A 17,568-nucleotide genomic window follows, 5' to 3' on the forward strand; every position below is an offset into this window, starting at 1 on the left:
GAGTTGAATTAAACTTAGTATGGAGCCATTTGATATATCAACATGTTTTAACCATTTATTTATTTGCAGTCTTGCATGCAATATTTTGTTTGTTTTGCCAAATCCGGTGTGGGAGCAGGCACTGGTGTTGTGCACTCCCCTATTCACCATACCACTGGTCTTGGATGGCAACCACCCAGGCAGACATCCAGTGCATTTCCATCTGTTAAAAGTCACCATCTCTCTAGTGCAGCCAGATGGGCATCCCCATGGCCTTTTCTAGTTGCTGGCGGTCCTCAGCACTCAGCATGCCACACAACCAAAATGTCATAGCTGGATGCTCCCTCACAATGAAAGTGGTACTTCTCATCTGAGCCTCCGTAAGTAGGTTTTGACAGTTGTAAAAATTTGTAAAGGCATAATATTTGCAGGTGATGGTTCGATCTACCCCTCCACTGAGCCGGTCATCCGTTATCCAAACCCACTGAGCATGTTTAGGATTGCAAGAGTCTAGAGATGGCTGGTCTGTCATAAGTTATTAATTCAGTGGAATTTAGCTCAAAAGTGCAATTGCTTTAGCTGGCATTTCATGCAAAGATAGAGGGGCACCTGGAGAGTGCAAACCTCTATCAAGGCCAATCATGCACGCTTCGCATTTTTAGTCCTATTTGTTGCTGGATTATGATCACTCCGTTATGAAAATGTGTTCTATAGGATCAGAACTTTTATTTGAATCTGCATTAAATCCTACATATTTGTATTTCTCATAAATATCCATGTGACATCTGTATTGATTTTTATTTTATTTATTTATTTTTAAGCCAATGCTGCCAACATGGTAAATGGTAAATGGACTGCATTTATATAGCGCTTTTCCATCTGAATGAGACACTCAAAGCGCTTTACAATTATGCCTCACATTCACCCCGATGTCAGGGTGCTGCCATACAAGGCGCTCACTACACACCGGGAGCAATAGGGGATCAAAGGCCTTGCCCAAGGGCCCTTAGTGATTTTCTAGTCAGGCGGGGATTTGAACCCATGATCTTCTGGACTCAAGCCCAACACCTTAACCACTAGACAGGTCTAGTGGTTAAGGTTAGTGGTTGCACTGTCTTTCACAAGACCTCAAATTACCTTCATAAAGTGTCAAAACAGTTGTTTAATATAGTTTGCTGTGTGTTTTGAATAAATGTGTGTGGAAAATTAATTCCCGCTTTACTTTTTCCTTTGTTATTTCTGATTGTAAACCCATGATCTTCTGGACTCAAGCCCAACACCTTAGCCACTAGACCATCACCTCCCCACCAACATGCTTGTTGATGGGGTCTGGACTGCATTGTTATATTCCTCAGTAATATATAATAATAATAACCTTTATTTAACCAGGTAAAAATTCCATTGAGATCGAAACCTCTTTTATAAGGAAAATAATCAAAAGAAAATAAAAGAAAATCATGAAAGTATTTTACAATGTTAAAGAAAATTGTGTCTGTGTGTGTGTGTGTGGGGGGGGGGGGGGGGGGGGGGAGGTGCATCTTCCTGGATTTGGCCCTTGAGCCAGATCTACACCAAACTTCTATGTTCTTCCTAGGCCCATGTTCAGCCTCATCACCTAGGGTATTAAAAATTGGCTTGGTAGTTTTTCGATAATCCTGTTGACCATCACACAGAACAAAAACATAACTTCTAGGCTGCACAGAAAATGAGTCAAAGGCGACCAGAAACAAAGTCCAACTTAAATTACTGATCAGTGTGACTGATGTTTTTATAAATTTACGGAACTACTACGAATTGATGGAACTAAATGAAACAATTCAGTCTGTCTTTTTCCTGTTTTTGAAATTGTTGTTTCACCATCACATAAAATATCAGTACTCCCAGAGAGAGGATGCATCAACAGTTGTTCCATCACCCGTAAGAATGCCTCCCTGGTCTCCTCGTAGGTACTTGCCACTGGAGGCCTTGATTGCGATGCGTCCGTGCTCCAGGAACTCGAGGAAAAAGTCTTCAGGCTTGTCTCCATCTGAGCAGACGAGGCCACTGCCAGAGACATACCAGAACCTTCCGTTCACGCCTGCACAAAAAAATATATGAGATGCTTGATATACAGAATGATGTCAATTTGTTATGCAATCTGCAACATGCAAATACACAAACACTAACTTTTTATGTGGTAAGCACCATCATTGAAGATCAAGGAGAAAATGTCATAGACAGATCGATTTGTATCCAAAGTGTTGGAGCTCTTATGGTGACACACAAAACCGTTTTCCCCTCGAAGTATCAGGATCGGCCGGTTGATGAGTTTCATAAGGAATAATTCATCATCCCCTGCATTGGTCATACACAATGGAAGGAGAAAGATCATCCACCTATCCTGGACATGCAAACAAACATCCATAGTCATTTTTTGGAAATGGGAATTTTCTGCCTTTTGGTTTAGGAGAAAACATCTCCCTTCACATAAAAACACAAAACACATGTCAAGCACTGTCATAAGCATGCCAAAGCAGCAGGAGGCAATATAACCCCAATGTGGTGTTCACATGTTGGCTGTAAGAGGCAGAACTAGGAGAAAAGACAGGCACCAAAAGATGGATTATTTAAGTTCAGAGAGTCACCCAGTTTTAATCAGGTAAACATGACAAATTTGTCTGATATTACAGAGAGAACTTTTTAAGCTACCATCGGAGCCAGGGCTACTTGTTTTCATACAACACTGTGCAAAACCCTAAAACTAAACCCTAAAACTCTGTTGTAGCTTACAGTGAAGAATATTAGTGGCCATGATGGCAGGGGTGGTGGCCAAGCAGTTAAGTAAGCTTGTTTCCAGTGCAGAAGTTCCAGGTTCAAGACCACCCCTACCCATTCTCTATGTAATGTGGTGTTGCATCAAGAAAAGCATCTGGTGTAAAACGTGTGCTGAATCAACATGTAGATCCACCTTGGATCTGCTTGGTGACTCCGAGTGGTCTTACTAATTCAGTTCAGTTTGTTTTATTTGTTTAGCACCAAATCACAACAATGCTGCCTCAAGGCATTTCACATGAGTAAGATCTAACCTTACCAACCCCCCCTGAGCAAGCACACAGGTGATAGTGGTAAGGAAAAACTCCCTCTGTTGATAATGAGGAAGAAACCTCAAGCAGACCAGACCCAGAAGGGTAACCCACTGCTTAGGCCGTTCTAACAGTTATAAGGTTTTCACAGATTCTACAAGAATTTCTTAACAAACAGAAGAAACAGAAAACAAAAACAGAAGAGCAGCAAATACAGAGTCCTTAATTGAAACTAAAATAGAGTCCATCTTGGGTCTCTAATCCATGTCCAGCCCTGGTAGTCTCCAGAGGTATGATCTCCAGTCATTGGTGCAACAGGCAGGGCATCCAGCGCACTGGGGTGCAGAGCCAGCAGCCATCATGGGTATTGTCAGTGTCTCGGACAGAGAGAAAAAGAGCAGAATCAGTTGGTTGGAAATAACTGCACCTAAGGCATTAATTCACCAGCAGTAGATTGACAGGGAAGCAGAGAGATTACTAAATTGCTTGCCGGCAGCTAACCCTGTACTTTACTAACAGAATTTAGAAGTAATGAGGCGGAGACCTGTTCCAATGCTAACAATGTGAATTAACAGGAGAGTAGTTCCATACTTCAATGGTGTGCTAGTCATATGAGAGGGAAAATGGATGCATCTTTAGTGTGGACTTGAATGTCTCTACTGCTTTATCTCTGCAGGGAGATTGTTTATTTATTTACCTAGGCTAGTCCCATTGAGATCACAACCTCTTTTGCAAGGGAGACCTGGACAATTATAAAGTTTCCAATTCACCTAACCTGCATGTCTTTAAATGTGGGAGGAAACCAGAGCACCCAGAGGAAACCCACACAAACATGGGGAGAACATGCAAACTCCACACAGAAAGGCCACAGGTGGGCAGATGGGGAGTTGATGTGTCGCTGTGATGATACATAAGCGTCTCGTCCCAGTGGACAAGGCAATGAGACTGTAAACTTAATAAGTGAGGGATCTGAAACCACTAACACAAGAGACACAATATAAATATTTGAGGCAGTGATACCACAAGCGAGGGCCAAATCCAGGGTATTTCTGCTTATGTGAGTCAAACCCTGAATGCATTGCTGGAATCCTAATGCATTAATAATGTACATGATTGATTTGCAAAGTGAGTCAGAAGCTTGTTTACATGAATGTTGAAGTCACCAACAATCAGAATGTTATCTACATGGGTTGCCATATTAGAGATAAACTCACCAAATTCATCTAAAAATTCAGAATATGGGCCAGGGGGTCTACAGTATATATGGTGGCAAAATAACATGGTTGATTTTTATTCTTCTGACCTTGGCTATATGTGGCATTCTGAGCAGAGCAAAGAGTCAGATATTCAAATGAGTTATATGTTTGACCCCCAACAGCCAGTGAGCTAAACCCAGATTTATGAGGTAAAGCAACACACCTCTGCCTTGCTTTGTTTTGCGAGGGACATGACTAAATGTGTACACGGGTGGGCAGGCTTTGTTTAAGGGGAGTACAACTGTAGGTTTCAGCCAGGTTTCACATAAACCAATCATATCTAGGCGGTATTCCAAAACACAGAAAAACCTATGTTTTCCAAAATAACCATAGAGTACATGCATCTTGGTGTTTTTTTTTTTTTTTTCCAAATGGACCACTTTGGGTTGACCTCAAACCACTCACCTACACAATCGCTGACTGCTGAGAGCTGCCCGTTCTTCTTTGTACAGATATACTTCCCATTACTGGCCTTCAGTGCTACCCTGTCTCCCATCCACTCAATGTCAAACATTGTGTTCTCCACCCTGGAAACAAAGCATGATGGGCGGATGGAGGTCTGGATAATGGTCATGAGAAAACATAAGAAAATTCTTACAAGTCTGTGGCAGTAGACTGGATCTCCCCATGAGACACTAATGTCCAGTAAGTTCCGCTGTTGGTTCTGAACATATACTTTTTGGGTTCCTTATCAATTTCCATCTGAAAGGTCTCCATGTCGGTCTCCACATCCTGATTGGCTGAAATACTCATCCCTGGCAATAAGGAAAGAAAGACAACCTTGATAACTGTGCTTTTGTTCAAGAGACTCTCAGATGTTTAATTACAATTCTTTCTCTGTTGTTGCACCATGTTCTGCCTACAATCACCAACTGAAAGCTTCTGTGTCCTTACATAGCTAGAAAATGACATTTGGTCACACTTTGTGTTATAACCTGTCCCATACCCCATAAATGGGATAAAGTCAGAGAAGTACAACACAACACCACAGCAGAGAGAGAGAGAGAGAAACAAAGATGAATATAAATTTATAACCCAAAGATTATGATAGAAACATCACAATACAAATGAATGTACAACAGTGCATTTTTGGACAGCCCTTAGTGACTTTCCGGTCAGGCTGGGATTTGAACTGAGGATCCTCTGGTCTCAAGCCCAATGCTTAACAACTAGACCATCACCTCCCACAAACTACCAAGACAATGTTGATAGCAATATGTACTCAAATGAATGCCTTTCTATTTTATAGGATATGATCCTATGACACATTTGTGTTAACCTCCCCCAACCCTCATAGACAAAAATAATGCCCTATAGTGAAATATTACTGGGTGGTATATAATTTCATTTGGGACCCCTCTGAGAGCTGTGATCTGTGCATCTGAAAAAAATCAGAGTCATAATCAAAAAGACAAATGATGTGACGTGATGTGAATGTGATGTGAAAAGACTGAGCCGGCTGTAGCAGCAACAAAATGGAAACACAGCAGAAGAATATCAGGTGTAAAACAGACATCACGTCTCAGAACACACAGTTATTATTATTGATTTTTAAATTAATGGTTATTTGGCATTACTTCATCGGCATTACATTTCATTGGTATCACTAAAAAAGATATTTCTCACATGCCCTGGGTTCTTGTTGTGGCCTGGCAACCCCACCCAGGCTTGTACTATTATGGGAGAATTCCTGCTCATTATATCAAGTTTTAATCTGGACCCTTATAAGATTATGGCATTTATTGTATCAGAGTTATTGTGTTAACAATTAAAACATAAGGGCTCATTCACTCACTGCATTTTACCAATGATTTTTTTTCTGCAGGTGCTATGGGGGAGCTTGGCATTTTTATGAGGGTGCTATGGGTTCATGTGTCACAACGGCTGTCTGCTACACCTCTGCCACATTCATGGGCATGCGTACACATAGCCACATTCTGATCTGTGACATACAGAATGACCAAAATCACACACAAACCTAGGCTACTGTTCAATACAAATATTCACAGTCCTACACATGTAGCCTATAGCCTCAGGGAAAAATGCCAACAGCAGGCAGAGGGAAAAAATGTTTCACCTACCATTGATGTCTTCATAATAGTACAATGTGTCTGTTGTTGTGGTTAAGAGCAAAAGCATCAATGATTTGGTTTCTGTCCAGAGGCCGTGTTCTCTTAGGGTTAAATGCCAGGAGTGACACCGGGTCACTGGTTTGTCTGTGCCTATACTGCTGTTTCTCAAGTAGTTCTTTAGGCAACACAGATTTCACTACTTTCCATTTCCACTCATGGATATTTGGGCAGCAAAAACTGAACCATTTCAACCACTTGAAACTCGTACACTCACGACAGTAGGACGTCATCATTGATGCTGAAACAGTCGTCCATGCCTTTTGTCTCCTCTAGGCTTGACTACTACTCCCTGCTCTTTGGGATCTCTGAAAAAAAACTTCAAAGGCTCCACATTCAAAACAGTGCAGCTAGAATTCTGATGAGAGTACATAAACAGGAGCACATTACACCTATTCTCCATAACCTTCACTGGCTACCCATCACCTACAGAACCCATTTTAACATGGCTCTCATTACCCACCAATGCATCCATGGCAATGCCCCCCAAACCTCTAAGACCTCATCACTCCCCACACATCCTCCAATTTCCTCTGTTCATACAACACTAATCTTCTCCCCCTCGCACCAAGCTTCACACCATGGGAGACAGGGCCTTCTGTTCAGCTGCCCCTCATTTGGAACTCGTTGGAGCAACATCTCTGCTATTTTGGCATTGTGGGATAGCTCGTGCCCACAGATTGAGCTCGCAGGACTACTTTCGCCTGACCAAATGTCCGGTTGTTTGCAAAATGGCGCTGAATTTGCCGACATGAAAAGATGCTACTGGATGAGTGTGAGTATTGACTTATGATCATTTAGGTGTAAAAAACACATGAGATACACATGTTCTTGTGCCAAATATCACAATTATCTGGGAACTACTTTTTGCGCATGAATTCATTAAGCACATTGGCCGCAGGCACACTAGCACAGTATATACAAAAACTGTATAGACGTTTTGATACTGTTGACCATAAAATTTTATTACAGAGATTAGAGCATGCCATAGGTATTAAAGGCACTGCGCTGCGGTGGTTTGAATCATATTTATCTAATAGATTACAATTTGTTCATGTAAATGGGGAATCTTCTTCACAGACTAAGGTTAATTATGGAGTTCCACAAGGTTCTGTGCTAGGACCAATTTTATTCACTTTATACATGCTTCCCTTAGGCAGTATTATTAGACGGCATTGCTTAAATGTTCATTGTTACGCAGATGATACCCAGCTTTATCTATCCATGAAGCCAGAGGACACACACCAATTAGCTAAACTGCAGGATTGTCTTACAGACATAAGGACATGGATGACCTCTAATTTCCTGCTTTTAAACTCAGATAAAACTGAAGTTATTGTACTTGGCCCCACAAATCTTAGAAACATGGTGTCTAACCAGATCCTTACTCTGGATGGCATTACCCTGACCTCTAGTAATACTGTGAGAAATCTTGGAGTCATTTTTGATCAGGATATGTCATTCAAAGCGCATATTAAACAAATATGTAAGACTGCTTTTTTGCATTTACGCAATATCTCTAAAATTAGAAAGGTCTTGTCTCAGAGTGATGCTGAAAAACTAATTCATGCATTTATTTCCCCTAGGCTGGACTATTGTAATTCATTATTATCAGGTTGTCCTAAAAGTTCCCTGAAAAGCCTTCAGTTCATTCAAAATGCTGCAGCTAGAGTACTGACGGGGACTAGAAGGAGAGAGCATATCTCACCCATATTGGCCCCTCTTCATTGGCTTCCTGTTAATTCTAGTATAGAATTTAAAATTCTTCTTCTTACTTATAAGGTTTTGAATAATCAGGTCCCTTCTTATCTTAGGGACCTCATAGTACCATATCACCCCAATAGAGCGCTTCGCTCTCAGACTGCAGGCTTACTTGTAGTTCCTAGGGTTTGTAAGAGTAGAATGGGAGGCAGAGCCTTCAGCTTTCAGGCTCCTCTCCTGTGGAACCAGCTCCCAATTCAGATCAGGGAGACAGACACCCTCTCTACTTTTAAGATTAGGCTTAAAACTTTCCTTTTTGCTAAAGCTTATAGTTAGGGCTGGATCAGGTGACCCTGAACCATCCCTTAGTTATGCTGCTATAGACTTAGACTGCTGGGGGGTTCCCATAATGCACTGAGTGTTTCTTTCTCTTTTTGCTCTGTATGCACGACTCTGCATTTAATCATTAGTGATGATCTCTGCTCCCCTCCACAGCATGTCTTTTTCCTGGTTCTCTCCCTCAGCCCCAACCAGTCCCAGCAGAAGACTGCCCCTCCCTGAGCCTGGTTCTGCTGGAGGTTTCTTCCTGTTAAAAGGGAGTTTTTCCTTCCCACTGTCGCCAAGTGCTTGCTTACAGGGGGTCGTTTTGACCTTTGGGGTTTTTACGTAATTATTGTATGGCCTTGCCTTACAATATAAAGCGCCTTGGGGCAACTGTTTGTTGTGATTTGGCGCTATATAAATAAAATTGAATTGAATTGAATCTTTGTACTCCTCATAGAAGCTGTGTGATGACGTGCGCAATGTGAGTGTCCAATTGGAACTGGTTCACTGTCACATGGTTTTCCAAAATCCAATCGTAGGGCAGATTTACCTCACGTGGTAAACCAAAGATCTTTTTGCATGAGTGATAGCATACTAGTTGGCAGTGGTGGGCACAGTTCTGATAATCCGATAACAGATAATTATCAAAGATAATGTTTTCATTATCGGATTATCTTTTGAGATAACTTTAAAAACCATTATCGGACTAATTATCTTCTGATGAATTTTTGTCCGATAACGTTTAGACCGATAACGTAGTAAACAAAGCTGAACAGCAACAAACATTTCTAAACTTGAAAATCAGTTGAGCACCTACCTGATAAAAGTTTCCTAACAGATGTATGGTTCTACCCTCTGCAAACAGAAGACAGCTGCTTCTGTGAAGAACTACACTATCCTCTGCAGGCAAAGAAAAACTGGTTTGAAAAAAAAAATCATTTTTTTTAACACCATATTGAGACACTGGCAATATCACCCAAGTCATCCAGAGGCATACATTTTTAACTTATGGTTCAAATTTTAACCAAACTAATTTTGGACAAGTTATTTAAAATTACTGTCATGTCTGAAGTTTTATAAAGTGAAAATAACAGCTATATGTTTTAGTTTTAAAGTAATGTGCTAATTTTTAAGGTCTTAGTGTGGACATGCTGTGCCGAGCAGTGTATTATGGGTAGGATTATGTAATCTCAGTAAGGTCACGACAGGACAAATGCATTTCAGACACTCTGTTCAGGCTCCACGGACAACAGCATTAAACTCTAGTGCCTAAAACTCTCGTGAATATATTCTCTGGGTTTATAGACGTTATTGTATTTGCGTTTGTTGGTGGTCGTGAGATGTTAAACGCAGCTTGTTACTCCATGTACACTACACGAAGCAGGACGTGCGATTAACCTGAAACTCGGTCCAAAAAATTCTCACATGAATGAAAAATCATCTGAACATTCTCACATTCTCTCTACATGCAAAACATGTTGTGATGACACTTCCAGGGCTCCGTAAAAATGCCTGTTTTTACAAATAAAAAATGGAATATTTTACAAAAGCACATCTGTAAACACCAACACATGACACACGTCACATTAAGGTGTTGGTTTACATAGTGAATGACTGAACCAATCAGTGTTTAGCAGAGGTACATTTTACCCAGAATCCTTTGCGATCTCTCTGTGTTTGTTACAAAACCTCAGAATTAGTGCATTATTCAACATTAAAAGATATATGTTATATTTTAACTTTCTACAAATGACAGAATTGACATTAATGGAGTTATTCTATCAGTATTGATTTTATTTATATACCAAACCATAAGTCAGTATGACTTTATTTTTGAAGACCTCCGCCTGACCAGAGCGTTGGGATTGTAGAGTTTGGCTTGGTGAATGCTCTCAGCTTATTGCTGCACTGTAAACCATATAGCAAAACAAACAAACAAACAAACAAACAAACAAACAAACAAACAAACAAACAAACAAACAAACAACCAAACAAACAAACAAACAAACAAACAAACAAATGCACCCACCACCACAACAACTTCCAGCAGGACCTTTAAACATAGAAGTGTGGGCTCATTGTTTTGGTCTGCTGTCACTTTGATGTTTCTAGAAGTGATTGTGGTGTTACAACTCAAATTCAGTTTATTAGTAGTTTTAAATATACTAGAAACAATACTGGAATTTATCGGTTATCTGTAACTTCCGATACATTTTTGGGTGGTTTATCAGTTTATCTTTATCAAAGATAACTTTTCAGTTATCTGATTATCTGTTATCGAAGTTAATGTTTTGGTTATCTGTGCCCACCACTGCTAGTTGGCCCGTTTGAATAGCCCCCGAACTCCTCCAATGCGCCCTGCGCCATTACGCACAGCAAATGAAAGCAGACAGAGCAGACGGAGAGCCTCGCATGACAATTTCACATACTCAAACAAAGAGTGTGTAACTATCAGGATTGCTCCACTAGTTTGCATTTGAATGTTACTGGATTACTCTGTGGCTCTCTCCCTGTGGCATAAAGCACTGTTTACCATATAAATGATGTGAGGGAGAGGGGCCGCTCCTCCAACTGTAAAAAGAACCAAAGTGTGAAATGAAAGCTGCTTGCAGAGTCAGACAGAAGACTCCAAAACACAGTAAAAATATAAATTTGTGATGTGACCTTTGTGTAATAGCAGTTGAAGATAAACAAAACGCATAGACCATTTTGTATATATTGTTCAAAATGTGCATTTGTGTTTATTGTTTGAACTTTTTTTGTTAAATGGTAAATGGACTGCATTTATATAGCACTTTTCCATCTGCATCAGACGCTCAAAGCAATTTACAATTATGCCTCACATTCACCCCGATGTCAGGGTGCTGCCATACAAGGCGCTCACTACACACCGGAAGCAATAGGGGATTAAAGGCCTTGCCCAAGGGCCCTTAGTGATTTTCCAGTCAGGCGGGGATTTGAACCCATGATCTTCTGGACTCAAGCCCAACACCTTAACCACTAGACCTGTCTAGTGGTTAAGGTTAGTGGTTGCACTGTCTTTCACAAGACCTCAAATTACCTTCATAAAGTGTCAAAACCGTTATTATAGTTTGCTGTGTGTTTTGAATAAATGTATGTGGAAAATTAATTCCCGCTTTACTTTTTCCTTTGTTATTTCTGATTGTAAACCTTTATTACATTTATAAAACACAACAAAAGCATATATATTATGAAAGAACAGGTTGTCCTGATAAAAGAGACATAAAACCTGATTGTGGGATGCAGGGAGAGCTGTTAACAGCAATAATAAAACATTTATGTCAGGCGAGTGAACTGTCCAAAAAATGCCCTCTGACCCCAGAGGGTTAATATGCAAATTAAAAACTCAAACTTGTTGGGTGTTTAAGTCTCTTTAGGTCCCCATTAACCTGTTCTGCAGATGAGACCACCTCACTTCTAGTCAGTCTCGTTTTACATACTGTACCTAACCCACGTATATTAACACTATCTGATGGAGTGTGTCAAGTGGTGAAGATGAGTCCGACATATCTCAACAGTGTCTCCTGTCATTCAAATTAGGTGTCACAGAAATATCCTTCAACCTTTGTCTTAAGCCTGTTACATCCCTAATCCTCCACAGCCACCCCTCCACCCTTCTTTTGCTTGCTGTAATTCCCCGAGGGGTGAAATGCAAATCTGCACCACAGGGCTCACTAAGCAGCTTTCGCTGCCATGTTCCTTAAAAAAAAAATGGATGCACAATATAGTTCAAAATAATAATGTTGTCTGCAGTTACTGGTCTTGCCTTGAAGGTTGTTGGACTCCTGCTCTGTAAGTGACTCATTTATGCATTTTTGCAGACGCACAATGAGTAACACAACATAAAGTCCTCGCATATGCAAAGTGTCAACCACAGTTTGCAAATGAATCAGTGAGGCTGCTCCTCAAGAACACCTGCAAGAATGACCAACTGCTTTAGTCTCGTCTACATGTGCAGATTATATCATTGCTTATGAGTGTATTAGTCACAGATGCATCTGCTGAGGTTTGTTATAGAACAACCTGCACTCCATGAATGATCATAAAGGTCTTGCATTGTTCTGAGTGTAGCCGTAAAGCTCATCGATGCTACCTGAAACACACAACACACCGAAGTGTCCCGGAGTCATTTGCACGCAGCTTAATCTTCAATGGACACACGGTGGAAATGACTAAACCCATTACCCACAATTACCTCTTCAGTATGGCTGTTGACCACACAGGATTACAGGAGCATGCATGCTGGAAAGGAAAAGTAGCAGTTTGTGTGTTTGTTCATTTTTTTTTTTTTTTTGGAGTTTAAGGGGAATTATTAAATTCTGGGAGAATCTTGTACTGTCATATATAAATATCTGACCTAGTATATGTTCAGTTGTTATGCTCCTGCTATCATTATTTGTCACAGCATCTACAGTACTCTGAGATCTATACTATATTTAATGCAGTATGCACTTTTTTTTATATTTATTTAATTTGTATTTGTTGGTTTGCATCTGTTTTTTAATTTGTTGTTTGAATTCTGACTTGCCGTTCATGCTGTTTTTAGTTTCTTTCTATAGAAATGTTTCCATTTTTACTATGGAGAACACTTTGAAATTTTCCAAGTTAAAGTGCTTTATAAATAAATTGTATTTTTGTTGTTGCCATTATTATTGGACATTATCACAAATGTACAGCAGTTATTTCATGGAATTATATGCAAGCTGTTGTACACAATGTAAAAAAAAAAAAAATCAGTGACTGCTGAAATAACTACCATGAAACTATGGATCACCATGAATCAGAACATTGTGTCCTAACTGCTCCTAATTTCCATCATCCATTGAGTATCCACTCACCATACAGCAGGAAAACAACATAAATGCAAACTGATCTGGTGCAACAAATTCCATCATATTTTAAATAGGATTATACACCATTTTAATCCTCTTCAGCCCAGGCAAAATTAGAATCTTTTTTTTTTTTTTACACATTTTACAAACTTCATGTCTTGACAGTAGCAAGGCTCCCATTTTGACATAAATGTGAATTGGTCGGTAATTCATGCAGATACAGTTTGTCCACAGTAAGTTCTGTGATGAATGATATGTACACAACTTAATCATCGGTCTTATCAGACGGTTTCACCATGCAGCAAAGTACAGAAGAGTTGGGAAGGAGAGGATTAATATGGTGTGTCAAAGGAAGATGGCATTTTTTTGGGTAGTAGCGTGATGCAAGCAGTTAGTGCTGCTTCACCCAGCCAAAAATTCTATGTTGTCAGAACATCACTTTTTGATAATGATAACTTTGTGATGGCAAAGTCACTTTCTATACTTCTGTAGACTCCCAGCAGTGTTGTTGGATGCCGAAGTGGAACCAATATTTTACTGGAAAATATTTGGTAGGTTATACTCACACATGTTGAAAGACATGCTTATTCAATTTGAAGGTCCCCCCCCAGGCATTTCTTGCACATCAGTCCAGTGGCTTACCATTGGTCCATATTGGCACTCGAAGAGAAAAAATGGTTCAGAACTACAGGAACATATGTATAGTGCATCTGGAAAGTAAGGGATTCACTTTTTCCAGATTTTGTTATGTTACAGCCTTATTCCAAAATGGAGTAAATGCATTTTACCCTCAACATTTTTACTCACAACACCCCATAATGACAACATGAAAAAAAGTTTTTATTTTTTTCAAATTTATTAAAAAGCTACTACTTTGATATTTTTGGCTGTGTGCTTAGGGTCATTGTCCTGCTGAAAGATGAATTGTCACTTAGTGTGAGGACAAGAGTGCTCTGGAACAGGTTTTCATCCAGGATGTCTCTGTACATTGCTGCATTCATCTTTCCCTCAATCCTGACTAGTCTCCCAGTTCCTGCTGCTGAAAAACATCCCCACAGCATGATGCTGCCACCACCATGCTTCACTATAGGGATGGTGTCTGGTTTCCTCCAAACATGATCGCTGGCATTCACGCCAAAGAGTTCAGTCTTTGTCTCATCAGACCAGAGAATTTTGTTTCTCATGGACTGAGAGTCCTTCAGGTGCCTTTTGGCAAACTCTAGGCAGGCTGCCACGTGCCTTTAACTAAGGAGTGGCTTCCATCTGGTCGCTTGTTATATGGGAGAGTAATTGCACTCCAAGAGCCAGGGTGTAACACCGCTCTACCATACTGCAGAGATTGCTGCAGAGATCATTGTCCTTCTGGAAGGTTCTCCTCTCTCCACAGAGGAATGTTGTGACAGAGTACCACAGAGTTCTTGGTCATCTCCCTGATTAAGGCCCCTTTCACCTGATCACTCAGTTTAAACGGGCGGCCAGCTCTAGGAAGAGTCCTGGTGGATCTGAACTCCTTTGATTTGCAGATAATGGAGACCACTGTGCTCATTGTGAACTTCAAATTAGCAGAAATGTTTCTGCACCCTTCCCCAGATTTGTGCTTCCACACAATTCTGTTTCAGAGGTCTACAGACAATTCGTTTGACTTCATGCTTGGATTGTGCTCTGACATGCACTGTCAACTGTGGGACCTTATATGGAGACATTTCCCTCAGGTGGACTCTAATTAAGCTGTAGAAACATCTCAAGGCTGATCAGTGGAAATAGGGGGCACCTGAGCTCAATTTTGAGCTTCATGACAAAAGCAGTGAATACTTATGTACATGTGATTTCTTAGTTTTATTTTTAACAGATTTGCAAAAATCTAAGAAAACAAACAAAAAAACTTTTTCACATTGTCATTATGGGGTATTGTGTGTAGAATTTTGAGGAAAAAAAAAAGAATTTCATCCATTTTGGAATAAGGCTGTAATATAAAATTGTGGATAAAGTAAAGCGCTGTGAATACTTTCTGAATGCACAGTATGTTTGCTGAGCCTCAACACTGGTGAAATGTTGCTGAGAATCCACAAAATGATGTTGCGGCAGCATTAAGCCTTAACCAAAATACATCTTTGCATTTACATCATGTGTTTGCTAGGTTTACAATAACAGAGTCCTGCCTACCTGTCTACAATATTCCTGCAAACTGATTTAGTCTTTATCCAAACAGGAATGCTGTACGATGGACTACATTTCCACATGCCCTATCCTTTTATTTGTTGAAAGAATATAAAACAACCAATCAATCTTGTCATAGCATGATCACGCAAATGACACCCAACGTACATAATACCATAATATCACTAGGTTGTCATAGTTTGGTATCAGTTTGTGACATTTTTGTGATACGTAGACAATGTTATAACTGACATGACTAAACTGTTTGACTATCGTGTCTGTTGGGGATCTATTTCATCACTTGCTGCATTTTTAGAGTACAAACCTACACTCTTCTGAAGCCTTGGGCAATAGTCTCGCATTCTGCATCTTCTTCAGTAACTTTTGTTAACATCTTGGGAAGATTCAAGGAGCTTTATATGAAAGGATTTAGCATTCATCAAAAAGTACTGTTTCACACCTATGTTACAGCACAGCAATCTTGAAGTGAAACTACTTCAACTGGATATACAATTCATAATTTAGTTTGATCAGAAAAATGGGACTATGTTCACACCTACGTGACCATCTGTTTACCTTGTTTGACTGAGACAAATCTTTTATTGGCAGCTTGAAAAACTACTTGCGGATGACTCTCCTCTAGATCAAACAGCTCGTCTTTTAAAGGCTTTGAGGTTCGTCCGGACTTCAGCGTTCCGGTGGGACCGACTGGGGTCAGGTATCTCCCATCACAGTCCTTAAATGCCACCTTCCCGTATTTCAGCTCCAGTGTGAATCCAGTTGTGTGGCTGTTCTCCTTTACCAGTTTACCATCGTTACTAAGGAAACGACTGTCACAGGTCTTCAGGCTGTACTTGCCATCCAGGTATACTAGGGTCACCAGGGAATCCACACCCCAAGGAATGTTGCTGTCCACTGAGATCTCTCCATCGGAAGCGGACAGATGGGCATAACGCTTACGAGCCACGCTGAGCAGACTGGCCTGGGGGTGTAGAGCCAAATGCATGGCCCACAGCACTTTTTCCCCAATATCCTGCTCAAAGCATGACAGATAGTCAGCTGAACCTCCAAAGTAACGCAGGTACAGTACTGACTGGAGTGCCCAGCGGCCATCAGATTGGGGCACAATCAGAAAACGGCAATCTGCATCAGGTTTTTCCGACTCACATGAAATTTTTCCATCTTTGTCGGAGGCTAGATAGCGTCCCAGATGGCTACGCAGGAACACCACCTGGTCATCCTTGTTCATTTGGTCATCGTGCTCCAAAGTCCAAATCTGTTTCTTCTTCATGCTCATGCCTGAGGCATTCACCTTGAAGCCAAATCCCTCAGCGGTAAGATATCGGTTCTCATGGTTGATAAGGCCAAACTGCAGCTTCAGGGCCTTGTTAATTCCATTTGTAGGCATGTTTGTCCCGGGCACACAGTAGGATTGCAACTGAAGAGGTTTAGAACAAACAAGGGAAGATGTAATCAGAAAAATCCCCTGATTTTCCCCTGATTCTCCGTCTCTAGATTCATAAAAAAGATCCACTTGTCTTCTTTGTGATGGGATGTTCCTGTTCCTTCTGCTGTCACTTTCTTCCCTGAGTTGACAGAGACACTTGCTCTGTGTTCCTTAATGAGTTTGGATTAAAATCAGCAGGACACAGAACCTCAATCCAACAAGCTGCTGATGTCACAAACCAGTAAACCAACCCTGCAGTTCCCCTCCTCCCTCGCTCTAGTAACTGGAGCACACTGGCTGTAGCCACATTTGTTCACTTTCCTCTCTGCAGTTAGACTCATTAAACCTTAAAACCTGGCTGGTCTTTACCCACATACATAAATTAGCTCCACATACTACTAGTCTTACCATCCAACTGTTGGATAATTATGTTTGGTGTGCCAGTGAACCACATTTGGATCATTTTTGTTGCATGACTTTTTCTGCTAATTGTAATTAATTGCACTTGTTAAAACAAAGTTCATCTATTTACAAAACCAATCATAAAAATATTGTTAGCCATGAAGACTCTTGAGTGTTATATGCATTTTTTTTTTTTGGAGTATAAGTCACGGTTTTTCCCTGCTAGTTTTACAAGTGCTTGAGCAAGGCCCTTAATCC

General features: G+C 40.5%; 1 protein-coding gene across 1 annotated transcript; it reads right to left on the reverse strand.

The window, feature by feature from the left end:
• Positions 1 to 1,815: 1,815 nt before the first annotated feature.
• LOC117528530 (fascin-2-like) lies at positions 1,816 to 17,093 on the reverse strand. The gene is made up of 5 exons (XM_034191166.1): positions 16,038 to 17,093; positions 4,896 to 5,052; positions 4,703 to 4,824; positions 2,146 to 2,313; positions 1,816 to 2,056 (listed from the first exon to the last, which is right to left on the reverse strand). Exons 1-5 carry the CDS (start codon positions 16,867 to 16,869, stop codon positions 1,851 to 1,853), a joined length of 1,485 nt encoding a protein of 494 aa, XP_034047057.1. The 5' UTR covers positions 16,870 to 17,093; the 3' UTR covers positions 1,816 to 1,850.
• Positions 17,094 to 17,568: the final 475 nt, after the last annotated feature.

This window comes from Thalassophryne amazonica, chromosome 16 (genome assembly GCF_902500255.1).
Source record: "Thalassophryne amazonica chromosome 16, fThaAma1.1, whole genome shotgun sequence".
Classification (NCBI taxonomy): domain Eukaryota; kingdom Metazoa; phylum Chordata; class Actinopteri; order Batrachoidiformes; family Batrachoididae; genus Thalassophryne; species Thalassophryne amazonica.

Bases quoted from the DNA above. Each gene is read 5' to 3' on its own strand.
- LOC117528530 (XM_034191166.1), bottom strand. From the start codon at position 16,869: ATGCCTACAAATGGAATTAACAAGGCCCTGAAGCTGCAGTTTGGCCTT. The intron at 4,825-4,895 runs GTAAGAATTTTC...CTTTGTTTCCAG, and splicing joins CAGTCTACTGCCACAGACTT to GGTGGAGAACACAATGTTTG. The intron at 2,314-4,702 runs GTGAGTGGTTTG...TGACCAATGCAG, and splicing joins AGCAGTCAGCGATTGTGTAG to GGGATGATGAATTATTCCTT.